At 41.1% G+C, this 14,537-nt stretch overlaps 1 protein-coding gene across 1 annotated transcript; it reads left to right on the forward strand.

Annotated features, from left to right (window-relative positions):
- The first annotated feature begins 12,642 nt into the window (after nucleotides 1-12,642).
- pou4f1 (POU class 4 homeobox 1) lies at nucleotides 12,643-14,252 on the forward strand. Its single transcript, XM_067985489.1, has 2 exons — nucleotides 12,643-12,968; nucleotides 13,242-14,252. Exons 1-2 carry the CDS (start codon nucleotides 12,846-12,848, stop codon nucleotides 14,214-14,216), a joined length of 1,098 nt encoding a protein of 365 aa, XP_067841590.1. The 5' UTR covers nucleotides 12,643-12,845; the 3' UTR covers nucleotides 14,217-14,252.
- Nucleotides 14,253-14,537: the final 285 nt, after the last annotated feature.

The raw sequence follows: 14,537 nt of genomic DNA on the forward strand, positions 1-14,537 counted from the left end.
AGCAGCACCAGGTGCACCTAAAAATGAGGTGCCAACATGGTGAAGCTACAACTCAGGACTACATGCATGCTAAACAGCGGAAGCAACATGCTATAGACAGAGCTAAGCGATTCCACAACCAACGGATCAGATCAAAGCTCTGCAGTCTTACTGTATCCAGTCGTGAATGGTGGTGGACAATTAAACAACTAACGGGAGGAGGAGGCTCTGTAAACATCCCCATCCTCACTGATGGCAGAATCCAGCTAGTGAGTGCAAAAGACAAGGCTGAAGCGTTTGCAACCATCCTCAGCCAGAAGTGCCGAGTGGATGATCCATCTCGGCCTCCTCCCGATATCTCCACCATCACAGTAGCCAGCGCTATCGAGAAACGGCTGAGTGCACTGGATACAACAAAGGCTATCGGCCCTGACAACATCCCAGCTGTAGTGCTGAAGACTTGTGCTCCAGAACTAGCTGCGCCTCTAGCCAAGCTGTTCCAGTACAGCTACAACACTGGCATCTACCCGACAATGTAGAAAATTACCCAGTTATGTCCATAAAAATCAGGACAAATCCAATCTGGCCAATTACCACCCCATCAGTCTACTCTCAATCATCAGCAAAGTGATGGACGGTGTCGTCAACGGTGCTATCAAGCGGCACTTACCAATAACCTGCTCACCAATGCTCAGGTTGGGTTCCGCCAGGACCACTCAGCTCCAGACCTCATTACAGCCTTGGTCCAAACATGGACAAAAGAGCTGAATTCCAGAGGTGAGGTGAGAGTGACTGCCCTTGACATCAACGCATCATTTGACTGAGTGTGGCACCAAGGAGCCCTAGTAAAATTGAAGTCCATGGGAATAAGGGGGAAAACTCTCCAGTGGCTGGAGTCATACCAAGCACAAAGGATGATGGTAGTGGTTGTTGGAGGCCAATCATCTCAGCCCCAGGACATTGCTGCAGGAGTTCCTCAGGGCAATGTCCTAGGCCCAACCATCTTCAGATGCTTCATCAATGACCTTGCCTCCATCATAAGGTAGGAAATGGGGATGTTTGCTGATGATTGCACAGTGTTCTGTTCCATTCGCAACCCCTCAGATAATGAAGCAGTCTGTGCCCGCATGCAGCAAGACCTGGACAACATCCAGGCTTGGGCTGATAAGTGGTAAGTAATATTCGTGCCAGGCAATGGCCATCTCTAACAAGAGTGAGTCTAACCACCTCCCCTTGACATTCAATGGCATTGCCATTGCCAAATCCCCCACCATCAACATCCTGGGGGTCACCATTGACCAGAAACTTAACTGGACCAGCCACATAAATACTGTGGCTATAAGAGCAGGTCAGAGGCTGGGTGTTCTGCGGCAATTGACTCACCTCCTGACTCCCCAAAGCCTTTCCACCATCTACAAGGCACAAGTCAGGAGTGCGATGGAATAGTCTCCACTTGCCTGGATGAGTGCAGTTCCAACAACACTCAAGAAGCTTGACACCAGCTAGGACAAAGCAGCCCGCTTGATTGGCACCCCATCCACTGCCCTAAACATTCACTCCCTTTACCACCGGTGCACCGTAGCTGCAGTGTGTATCATCCACAGGATGCACTGCAGAAACTCGCCAAGGCTTCTTCAACAACACCTCCCAAACCAGTGACCTCTACCACCTAGAAGGACAAGGGCAGCAGGCACATGGAAACAACACCACCTGCACGTTCCCCTCCAAGTCACACACCATCCTGACTTGGAAATATATCGCCGTTCCTTCATTGTCGCTGGGTCAAAATCCTGGAACTCCCTTCCTAACAGCACTGTGGGAGAACCTTTACCACACTGACTGCAGCGGTTCAAGAAGGCCTTGCCAGCGATGCCCACATCCCATGAACAAATAAAAAATATATACTTTTAATGCTGTACACTAATAAAAAAAACATTTTCTGCAGTGATAGGACTATTTTCCTTTGGAAAGCTAATGCTGTCTTTTGGAAGTTAAGATATGGGAAGCCCTGGAAGTATGTCATTATTTGCAGGTGGTCCCCCACATAGGAAAGTGAAGAGATCTCTGCAATGGCTTAGTGGCCTGAATACCTTTACAAAGCCTAGGACTTTCTACTAAAAACTATATGAATTTAGCTCACCTCTGCTTTAAGCTGACTTATCATTTTGTATCCTCTCGGAGCACTATTTTGGGGAAGATTATACATAATATCTAGAGTAAAATAAATGAAGGGTTAGATTATTCACCATTAAGGAGACAGTCATCAATCTTCGAATGAAAATACTCTTTCCATTTCTATCCCATCCTTTTTTCCCTTTATCTGTCTTTCAGCCTCTGTATGCTTCTCTGACAGAAATAATTTCCTACAGTATTTCCAGCTGTATCTGAATATTTCCTTAGAAAAAATGAAATGAACTATATTTAGAATTGATGGTGCTTTTGTCGTGGAAACTGGGTGTCACTTATTATGAAACCTTATGATAAATTCTTTGGGCCATATAAAGTATCTAAGATGATTACTTCAGGACACCCTTGCATAGTGCAGGAAGGTCACCTATTTTTTGCTTAATGTTCTTAAAGGGATCGGCATTCTGTGGTTTTGTTGATTATTTTAGCTAGCTGACCATAATAGGTACAGCAGAATTCAAAGAATTATGACTATTCCACTTAAAGGTGAGTTTTCCTCATAAAGTTTTCAGAACATAAAGCATTTTAGGAATATTTCCAGCTTTTGTATTTGATCCTTTTACAGTCATCAATAAAGCAATTATGCACACTTTAAACTTAACATTTGAACTGAAGTTGACCAACTTTTGGAAAATAAAACAATGCTATATGATGGTGGTTTAAAATTTTTTTTAAAAGATAGTTAATCCAAAGTATAATTAATGATTTTTTTAAAATGTTAGATTGGAATCACTTGATCCTCCAGATCATAAAATGGGGTTTCTGGTGATTTATTGATCTTTGATGTTTGAGTCATTCAGTCATATTCCCAGCTTATTGTATTTTTCACTATATTTTTCCAACTATCTTTTGCTGAAATAGTTGACTGAAAGGTAGTTGGGGGGTGTGGGGAGGGGTGAGTTAACTACTGAGGTGAATAACATTTGTAAATAAGAATAATGGGCATACAACAAAAAAAATCTGCATTCTAATGTCAAAATGTGTACCATATTTTAAAAGATGGATTACATATTACAGGTCACTGAATTTCCCTGTACTTTCTGGTGAGAGAAACGGAGGAAATGCATTGCCTTTCCACAATCTGATATCAGGCACTCTTCATTTGTTTTTCTTTCTACCTCCAATATCACTCTTGTTATTTTACACCACAAACTTATTTCACTGATGTGACAGCAGCTTTGTCCTTTAATTTTTCAGAGAAGATTACAGAAATCTAACTTCTAGATTATAGGAAGAGTAATATTTGGGAGGGAGGTATTCCAGATATGCGGCTTGTGCAGCCCAACACATAATAGCTCTAAACTAAAAAGGCCTGCACGCACGCATTTACAATTCACCCAGTCTGCCATTATTCTATGTATATGTAATATATATATGGTGTGGGGAGGATATCCCACAGCTAATGAAGTACTTTTAGAAGTGTAGTTAGTTATGTAAACAAACATGGGGAGGGGGAAGAGAGAGAGAAAGGGTGGAGGGAGGGAGGGAGGGAGGAGGAAAAAGAAAAAGAGAAGAGAAGAGAGGGAGGGGGAGACCTCATTCATGCCTCTGTTACCTCTAGACTCAACTATTCCAATCCTCTCCTGGCTGACCTCCCACCTTGCACCCTCTGTAAACTTGAGCTCATCCAAAACTCTGTTCCCTGTATCCTAACTCGCGCCAAGTCCCGTTCACCCATCACCCCTGTGCTCGCTGACATACACTGGCTTCCGGTCTGGCAATGCCTTGATTTTAAAATTATCGTCATTGTTTTCAAATCCCTCTATGGCCACACCCTTCCTATCTCTGTAACCTCCTTCAGTTCTAAAACCCTCTGAGATCTCTGCGCTCCTCCAATTCTGGCCTCTGGCGCTTCCCCGATTTTCATCGCTCCACCGTTGGCAGCTGTGCCTTCAGCTGCCTAGGCCTTAAGCTCTGGAATTCCTTCCCTAAACCTCTCCACATCTCTACCTCACTCCCCTCCTTTAAGACACTCCTTAAAACCTATCTCTTTGAACAAGCTTTTGATCACCTGTCCTAATATCTCCTTATGTGGCTTGGTGTCAAATTTGGTTTGATTTGGGACAGCAGAACGTTGCAGGTTCACGCTCCTGTGAAGTGTCTTGGGACGTTTTACTATCTCAAAGGCGCCACATCAATGCAAGTTGTTTTTGTTGTTGTAGATATACAGTGAGTGATTCTATTGGGCATTCTGATGTCAAGGAAAGAACTTGCAGTTATATAGTGCCTTTCACAATCTCAGGCGGTACCAAAGTGCTTCATAACCAATGAAGTACTTTTGACGTGTAGTCACTGTTGTAATGTAAACGTGGCAGCCATTTGGAACACAAGGTCCCACAAACAGCATTTTAGTGATGTTGCTTTTGAGATAAATGTCGGCCAGGAGAATTCTCCTGCTTTTCACGTAGTGTCATGAGATATTTTATGTCCACCTGAGAATGCAGATAAGGTTTAACCTCTTATCTGAAAGGCAGCACCTCCAACAGTGCAGTACTCCCTCAGTGCTACACTGAACTATCAGCCCGCCTTACGTGCTCAAATCTCTGGAGTGGGGCTTGAACCCGCAACGTTCTGACTCACGGAGGGAGCCACCACTAATCCAAAAGTGTTGGTGCTAAGGGTAGCAGAATTGCCCACAGCAATGAGTGCTCTCATCACAATATTTTCTGCACATGTTCAACCGTGGTTTATGAATATGGAAAACACAATTTAGCCATAGCCGATAGTTGGTGTACCGCGTAAATCTCACAATAATACTGCCTAAACAAAAAGGGTACACGTCCCGTTCTGTGCAGTGATCAGAAGGGTCGTTATCGGTATTCTAGGATGGGATCAGCATAACCAAGGGAGTTTTGTCTGGATTTTGCAGCACCGAACCACGCAGCACACACTTCTATATTCATTTCAGTTCCTCGCTTGATTTCCCTGTGCTAAGTAGAAAGCGTAAATCCTATCTATAAACCCAACCCAGTGTAATAAGCGTTTAATGTCAGCACGACTGGTATATTTATTATTCAAAGACTGAAATTACATGTATTTTGCATTGATACAATGATTATGTATTATTGTTGATTCGCTTTATTTTTATATTACTGCACTGTAATTGGTCTTTGAATTGTGTTTCATTTGCATGTAATAAGATATCGATTTAAAGTTGTCGGCATAAGTATAGCTAAAATTAGAACCTCTTTTATGTACTCAACTTGGAAAACACGAAGCTTCGAATTCAACAATACAACCAGGAAGGAGATAAGCGATTCTTTATTTCGTTTCAAAGTTAGTCCTTTACAAATAGTATTTTTTCCCACTTTCAAATGCACTCATTCTGCGTGGGGTTGAGACAGAGGCCAGTTTGCTCTCACTGCCTCATTGTTATTAAAAGCACATACTCACCCTATAAACTCAACTTACGTTAAATGCGGCCGGATTCGTTTTTTTTCCTGAATCTTTCAAACTCAGATCGCATGTAGCGAAAGACGGCGGGTAGATATTTGCACGGGGAAGCTAAAAATAAATCAATCCCATGAATAAAAGAGTATCGTGGACACATAAAAGGAAATACAATATTTCGATTTTCAGACGTGCTTCGCTGTTTATCTATATGTCACTTTACATTAAATCATAAACTTTTGGCAGCAAACAATTGTAAATGCTAAATATTAGCTAAGAAATGCTTAATCTTTTCGGCAGCCTTCTGTTGTTCTAAATTCAATGAGACAGAAAACTAACAGATCAATACGCGTACTTTACTATTTTACCCTTGCGTATAACTTTTTAACAAATTAATTAATCCTAATGAATTAACGCTTCATTTATTTAAACGCACCGCAGTTCATGAATTAAAATTTCATGGAGTGATTAAAGCCTTGTAAAAGATGCATGATTTCGTTAAAAATTTCTAATAAATCAGATCAGATTAGTTCATGACAAGGCAACGATTTCTCAGAGCGCTCTGAACTTGAAATCGGTGTAATAGTGGTTTCGAATTTCAAAGAGGACATTCGCTCTTCATTTTGCGAGACAGGTCCTCCGCTTTGTAAGCGGTAATTAGATAACAATGGGCATCGCAGGATGTTCTATATAATCAGAACACTGGCATCCAGATCCCAACCAGGCGTGCTCTTATCTTTCCCCTGAAGGGGTTCACCAGCAAGCACCCTGGGATGAAAACCACAATTAAGGCTTTCAATATTTAATATTACAACGTTATACACTTTGGATGAAATCGTAATTACTGCAGGTCGGATATAGACAGTTAGCTGTTCTTTGCTGATCTAAGGAAATTACTTACTTGAATACTTCTATGCAATAAGCCACCACTTCATTGTTTGTTTTATATTTCTGTATGGTAACATTTCAATCGTGTAAACACCAACGTTTATTATAGAGACGCAAAACAAATCTTACAAATAAAAATGTTTCAGAAAATTAAATGAAATGAAATGTATGTCAATCATGGGGTATGTTAACTAAGCAAAGTAATGATAACTTCCAACTTAGATGTTTTGCGTCAAACTGAAATAAAAAGCACATATCCCCGTTTTAAAGTTATCTGATGTCAGGCTCTGAGATTTAAGTGTAAAATCAAATTTGAACACGCATTGTCCGGTCTTTGACCATTTTTTTTAGCTGTTTATTACATTGGTCTATTTATTGATCGTTCGGTTTCTAAATCACTAATGTGTAAATAGATCATAGACTGGTTGGATTCTGAATTTGTGAAACTGACCCGAAATTGATCATTGTGTGTAGAAATATTCGAGTTGGAGTTTTAAAACGGTTTTGCGTCTACACTCTTTTAAATCGATAGAAACTGAGCAAGGAGGAGGCTTCATTTTGGTCGAAGTAAATCGCATGAATTCATTTACCTCGCTTTTGTAAATGTTAACATATATGTATTTTCATCGAAAACTATTGTTATCACAAAATATTTTGTATTATGCCGGATAAGATGTTTAAATTGGCATAATGATAAACATAACGTAATAGTATTTTAATATGCACTGAGAAGTAGAGAACTAATTTATAACAGATTCACTAGACAGCGAAATTGCACATTTTATACGAGTCAGTATTAGAAGTCCAAAAAAATACTGAAATCGCTGTTGAAGATGCTTATGACCAAGTAAAGGTGGAGTTCTTAGCAAGAGTACTTTGTATAATGGTTTGTGTGCGCGCCATATGGACCACAACATCTTAGCATCAGAGCGTTTCACTGTATATACAGTTTTACAGCACCATTAAATTGAAAAATCATAGCCAGCTATTTGTGGGAAATCTCTATTGAAGAATTATTCAGAACCAGTTGTGCCTCATTAAAAAAATTCAAAATAATATCGACCCTAGGAGTGCAATCACACATTCCTGCACATAATTCTCAACAGAATTGTGATTCACTAGCAATTCCAGCAGGAGCTGAACGTTAGCCATTATGTATGCTCTTCTTTGTAGGAAGAATTTCTACATTCCCACAGGATCAAAAGAGAATATTATTGCTCCAACTAAGGATATTGGTGATTTCAATAGATGACTCTCAAAGCCCACTCCTCCAAATAAATAACGAAATAAATGAATTGGTACACTCATTTCCTATCTGAAAAGCTTTTAAAATTGAAAACTTTAATTGCGTTTTCAGTCATTTTAGTGCAATATAATGGAGATAGGTGGAATTTTACCTGTTTACTCCACAAGAACTCTTGGTCATGTTTTTAAGTCATGTGAATAAGTCTTCTGCACACACACACAGATAAATGTTTTGAAACGGTGGGCCATACTGCGTATCACACTTGAAAAAAACAGGCTAATATGTCCTCTAATTGGTCTGAGGACTCATTCTCTTACTTGAAGGCGGTACAGAAATTTCAATTTGTGGCCTTAAAGGAACACACCAAGCTGCACACAGAGCGACAGCACTTTACTAACAGAATGGTACATTGTGTGTTACATAATTTCATACCGCTGTCCTTATAAAATAACAATTATCTGACCTACCTTGAGCAGCTCCATGAGAAATATATGTACACCTAGGTCCAACGTACCAGATGTTGTACTTCAAAGTGTCACCGTTTATTATAGATGGAAAAAATGTTTTGAAATAAAAATATTCATTGACCAGAAGCCTGACATTTACAAGCAATTACCATTGTCCTGTGAATAAGGTTAGTAATTTACAACCAGCTAGTCACTTTCATTTCCCTATTTAGAAGAGTGACATTAAAAGGACAGGCCAAGCTAAACATCACAACAAAGATTTAGATCCCAGACTACCCATAAGCAACACCACAGAAGGTCATCTAGTGAGTAATATAAAATATATTACCTGACTTTGCTCATTGTTAGTCAGAGGTTATACTGTTGTAAGGGAAGGGACACATCTAAAGTGAAAGAATTTGGAAAGATATTTATAAAATATCCCCTCAAAGACTGTGAAGTCGTTTTTTTTTATTGATCCTGGAAAATAAATAATATTTTCCTTACCAACTTCAAGTAGATAAATAAATTTGTTCCCTCACCTTTCGTGTTTAATTACATAGATAAGTCAATAAAAAAAACCTGCCTGTACTATTGGGAGCATCCTTTACCTCTACTATTTAGAGTTATGGGTATGGCTGTTTATAGTGAAGGCCAAGAAATATTTAAAACTTTAGGTTAATCTTTTCTTATTTGCATCTTTCCTTCTTTACCAAATATCTCTCCAACAGTATGTAGTGTATTTAAACAGAATCTTTTGGTAAAATATGTTTAAATTCAGCACTTTAATTCAGAACCCCCCATCAATGATGATAATGGTTCCAGAAGTTGCTATAGTTCATATTCTGAACCATTATTCACATAAATATAAATAGATAAGATGTAGCTGCTGTACTCATCTGGAATCTATTGAATAATACAAAGATATGCCCAGAATCTGTTCCTATTTGCCAGTTTTCTGCTCAGTTGTATCTATTTTACTGTAATTGCTGATGGGACATCAACTAGTATATAATATATACGTTCTGAAAATCTGAAGAGTTCATGCTTTACATTGCTCTGTGTTTTTTTTTATATATGTAAACTTTGGCTACTTCATAAAATCATTTCCTTTGGGAATTTTAGTTCACAGTAATTTAACACTGGAGGAGGTATGGTTTACCAACAGCAATTCCTGTCATTCTCAATGAATGGTCAATCTTGCAGTGAACCCTAAAAAAAAACTATACGTTTTTGAAACAGTTGCATACTTCAAGCTGTAGGCTGCAATGCTGGTTAGTCTGGCAACCTACAGAAACTCAAGGCACAGACTTCTAACTTAGGCATAGACCTCTGATGGAAAACTTCTTGTGGATATTTTAAATACAGCAGTCCTATTGTTAGGTTAGTCTAATCATTTACTTGTAAATTTCATATCTTAATGTCTACTTTATAAACCTTATTTCCAGTAGTATAGGAATATATGATAAACGACGGACTAAGTCTGACTCGTACTGTCCTGGTGCAACTTGTGCACACCAGGATCCCGCCCCAAGAAGTCAGTGACACAATCTGCTGGGATTGGCGAAAATCAGTGAGAAAGGGAGCACCATATGTCCTTTGCTTAACAGAGAACCTGAGATGAAGAATGAAAGGATTTTCAAAAATATTTTGAGCAATTTTATGTCATTTTTTTTTATCGGCAGCTATTGCTAACTTCCTATTTTATAATGCGTTTTGAACCTCATGATTGGAGGTTTCCTTCTGCTTGCTACTTTCTGATTCGGTGTTTCCTACCTGTTCTGTTGTGATTTGTTGCTATTCTATGAAATTTGAGCCAAGCTGATGCATATTTTGCCTATCAGTTGTAACACAGGGAGTGTGATGCCTGAATTGTGAGGGACAAAACGTTCAATAGACTCATCATTTATATCTCTAACATGGGTAGAAAATTAACGATGGAAACTAAGCTAGTATAGTGCTATTGTAGTAGGGTGTTTAAGGAAAACGTGTTGGTCACATATGCAATAACTTGGAAGCCAAATTTAGTTGGAAATCCATATCATCTGTCAGGATTTACGTCAAGTACTTGAGCATTTTGATAGTTCAGCTACAGTTCGCAGTAAACGAATGTTGATACCTTGCAGAGCCTTGCGATAAAAGTGTAGAACACAGACGCCGATAGCTGAATCGCGTTTAATTACATCAGATAGAAACTTTTTGTGTCAGAAATGCCAAGCCTCATTGATAAATGGCGACCTCTCAGAAACTTGATACCGTTAGTGATGCATTACTAATTTTACCACCAGTATATCGGCCAATGGTGTTGCCTGACTCATAACTATTGAGATAACCAGGCCGGCGTTTTTACTCGTGGTTTCTTGACTTTTACATTTACCAATAAAGTATTTTGATTATATTTTATGTTAATTATAAAAGAACGTGCACACCACTGCTCTCTGCAGTACAAGTTGATTTGATTAGTTGTTACGAATTGGATCTATTACAATGGACATATTCGAACGGAAATAAATAATTTTACAATCGCATACCCTTAAAAATTGTGTGCAGTAATAACTTATTGACAGATTAATACTATTAACCATTGTTTTAAACATTTTGATGTTTCGCTATAAAATCCAGTTTTTAGATTAGACTAGAGCCAAGGTTCCCATTTTGTCACCTCCAGCAACTGTGGAGGAGCAATCAAAAGTGTAATGTCAATCTTTATTGAAAAAATTGGAATATATACTGGTGCGGTCTAAGTAACAAAAACACATATTAGACTGTTAAATGAAACCGGAGATTATTTTGTGGAAACACATCACTTTGTGATCTACAAAGAAGGGTAAATAAAATGTTTACCATAAATGATTTAGTCCGCGTTGAGAATCATTATGTGAAATCACATTATATACTGTTATAATTGCTGTAAGCATATTAAATGTAACCAGGTTGCTATTGTGGAATGGCACACTGATACACAAATATGCAAAATAACTACTTCCGGAAACTTTTTTTTAATGTAACGTTTAAAAGTTTAGATTTCTGCAGTATTAAAACAAGTTATGGTTGTAATTTTTTTGTTTACTAGCTATTACAGAATAATAGTAACGATAACAAAAATACAGCCTTTCTAGCCATTATTCTGTTTATTGAAATGAACGACCATTCATACACATCATAGATTATTAAATAGAACACTTGTAGGCAGCAAATCCATTATTAATCTATTCAGGTAAGTTTGCAACCGGACTTTTATTAATTATATAAATGTTGTGCTCATTCGTTGTTTTTTCTCCAAATCGAGATTCTGCATATATACCTTTCCGTGTAAAATACAGAATAATATTATTACTCGATTAATGTTCTCGCGAGATGGAACCTAAATGCTAACACAGCTCAGGATTACTGCTTCCATACGGGGTTAACTAAGATAAAAGCTCTGTGACGCTGACCCGCCAATAAAAACTTCAAGAACACATATAAATCAACTCAATAGATTGTTGCCATTCATATCTTTAAAGTAGTTAGGTATTCCAAAGGGGGTATATTCTCTACACCCAGGCAAGGGGACGAGGGAAGTGCGCGTGCGCACACGGGTTTCCCCTCCTCGGCGGGTGATGGCAATGTTTGCTTAATGGTTCATCGACATTTATTAAACGCAGGAGACTGAAAGCTGGAGGAGAGTTCGGTTTCTGCCCGATTCCCTTTCTGAATGCGCCGCTCCCCTTGCTACAAATGCTTCCGTTGCAGGCGGAGACAACTGTTTAATGAACAATATAATCAGATGCGGTAGGTCCGCATTTTGCTCAAAGTAACTTGTTGAGCTAATTTGAACAAGAGTAGATATCATTTTTTTTTTTGAAACGCACATGAAGACTTTTGGGCATCTATTCGAGAATAATATTTAGGGGTGAGGGGGGAAATCTTCAGTCCACTTTCCAAATTGATCTCCACAAGGCATATAAAAGGGGGAGGAAACTTAACGTGGGTCAAGAAACTTAATTTACCGTCTAGCGTATAAGTGGCATTGTTTCCTCTTTTTGCAATTGCTTTCTGCGACTGCAATGATTTGGGACGTTATTTGCACGTGTTTGCTCCTGGAAGACCCTTGAACTAGTGGAAGTTGTATTGTGGGATCTGTAGTTGCCTCCTTCATTCTTAGAGTGGTTTTTTTTTGGTTTGGGGGGGTTTATGTCAATCACAGCTGGGGGGGGGGGGGGTGGGCGGAGTGCTGAGGGAGCCCGAGTACGCGTGCGCGCATTCCCCAACACAACAATGGGCTGGGACCAGGTGCGGCCTCTCTCTCTCTCTCTCTGTGTGTTTGTATCCGCTTCTCCCGCACCTCCTCCCGCACCGGGCTCTACACACTTTAGTGCATACAGTCTGTATGTTTGGGTGGGGGGGGGGACGAGAGGTGGGATGCAATTCTCGCGCGAGCGCGGAGGGATGGGACGAGACTCGGGAGCAGGTGTAAGCAGCTCATCTGTCTGCCCCCAGCAGCAGCAATAGGGAGACAGCACTCAGTGAGAGAAAAGGGAGAGACACGCACACAGCCAGAGTGTGCACCGGGATCCGGCCTGCCGCTTCAGATAGATAGATAGATTTTTAAAAAAAAATCATAAATGCATCTTTAAATATATACTCACAACTTTTACTTTCTTTTTAAAATATTGTTCCAGCCTCATATCCTCTCTCTCTAGCAATCCATATGTACAGTGTTCAAAATGATGTCCATGAACAGCAAGCAGCCAGCCTTCGGCATGCATCATACCCTACCTGAGCACAAGTACACTTCTCTGCACTCCAGCTCGGAAGCAATAAGGAGAGCCTGTCTACCAACGCCGCCGGTACGTATCCATCTCCCTCTCCCTCTCCGTCTGTTGTGGATGTGAAATCAGAAGCGCTGCAAGGCATCGTTTGACAAATGCCGCTTAAATGTTTTTTTTTCTTTTGCTCGTGTAAACCGAGCTGCCAACGTCTCAGTGCCTCGCAAGGCTGTAACTTCAGCTCCCTTCTGTCTTAATTTTGAAGATTTAAAGGGATTTTTAGTGTTATGTGACATTATTCCCTGTTGAGAATTAGCTTGTTGATCATGTTTTCTTCTCTCTGTTTCCGGATAGCAATTGCAGAACAATATATTCGCCAGCTTAGATGAAACTTTGCTCGCCCGCGCCGAGGCTCTGGCAGCCGTGGATATCGCCGTGTCCCAAGGCAAGAGCCACCCGTTCAAGCCGGATGCCACTTACCACACCATGAGCAGCGTGCCATGCACTTCTACCTCGACAGTCCCCCTCCCGCACCCGTCAGCTCTGTCCTCCCACCACCACCACCATCACCACCACCACCACCAGCCTCACCAAACTTTGGACCCCGGAGAACTCATCGACCACCTCAGCTCGTCCTCCCTGACACTGGCCGGGGCCATGGCCGTGGCCGGAGGCGGCGCCCACGACGGCGGCGGGGTGGTCTCCGCCTCATCCCACTCCCACACGGCGCACATGCACAGCTTGGGCCACCTGTCCCACCACCACCACCAGGCCACCATGAACATGACCCCTCACCCCCACGGGCTGGTCGGACACGGCGTGGCCTCTGGCATCCCCTCCGTCAACGACGTGGACGTGGATCCCCGGGAGCTGGAGGCGTTCGCTGAGAGGTTCAAGCAGAGAAGGATCAAACTCGGCGTGACCCAGGCGGACGTGGGCGCGGCGTTGGCTAACCTGAAGATCCCCGGGGTGGGCTCCCTCAGCCAGAGCACCATCTGCAGGTTCGAGTCGTTGACTTTGTCCCACAACAACATGATCGCGCTCAAGCCCATCCTCCAAGCCTGGCTGGAGGAGGCGGAGGGGGCTCACAGGGAAAAAATGAACAAACCCGACATTTTCAACGGCGGAGAGAAGAAGCGCAAAAGGACGTCCATCGCCGCCCCCGAAAAGCGATCCCTGGAAGCTTACTTCGCTGTTCAGCCCCGGCCATCGTCTGAAAAGATAGCGGCGATCGCGGAGAAATTGGATCTGAAAAAGAACGTTGTGCGGGTTTGGTTTTGCAATCAAAGACAGAAGCAGAAAAGAATGAAATTTTCAGCAAGTCACTAGTTGGAAGAGAAACGGGATCCATTTGCTCGCAGACTAGTAACAGACAATTTTTTTTTTGGGGGGGGGGGGAAGGAGGTGGGGACCAAGGACAGTTGTTAATCCTCATTGACTCCAGACTTGGTTACAGTACTTTTTCACTGTGTAGTGGAGTAAGCGGAGGTTTGCAAAGGCAGAAACGTGTTAATGATGATAATGCGAAATCATCGGTTTCTGAGGCATCGTGGTGTTTGTGTTATTTTTCACGTTATTGGTGAAGTATGCAAATCACAGGTAATTCAGATCGCCCAGTTTCTGTACCGAAGTTTCCAGATAAAACTGTAA

The sequence above is a fragment of the Heptranchias perlo genome, chromosome 6 (genome assembly GCF_035084215.1).
Source record: "Heptranchias perlo isolate sHepPer1 chromosome 6, sHepPer1.hap1, whole genome shotgun sequence".
Taxonomy (NCBI): Eukaryota; Metazoa; Chordata; class Chondrichthyes; order Hexanchiformes; family Hexanchidae; genus Heptranchias; species Heptranchias perlo.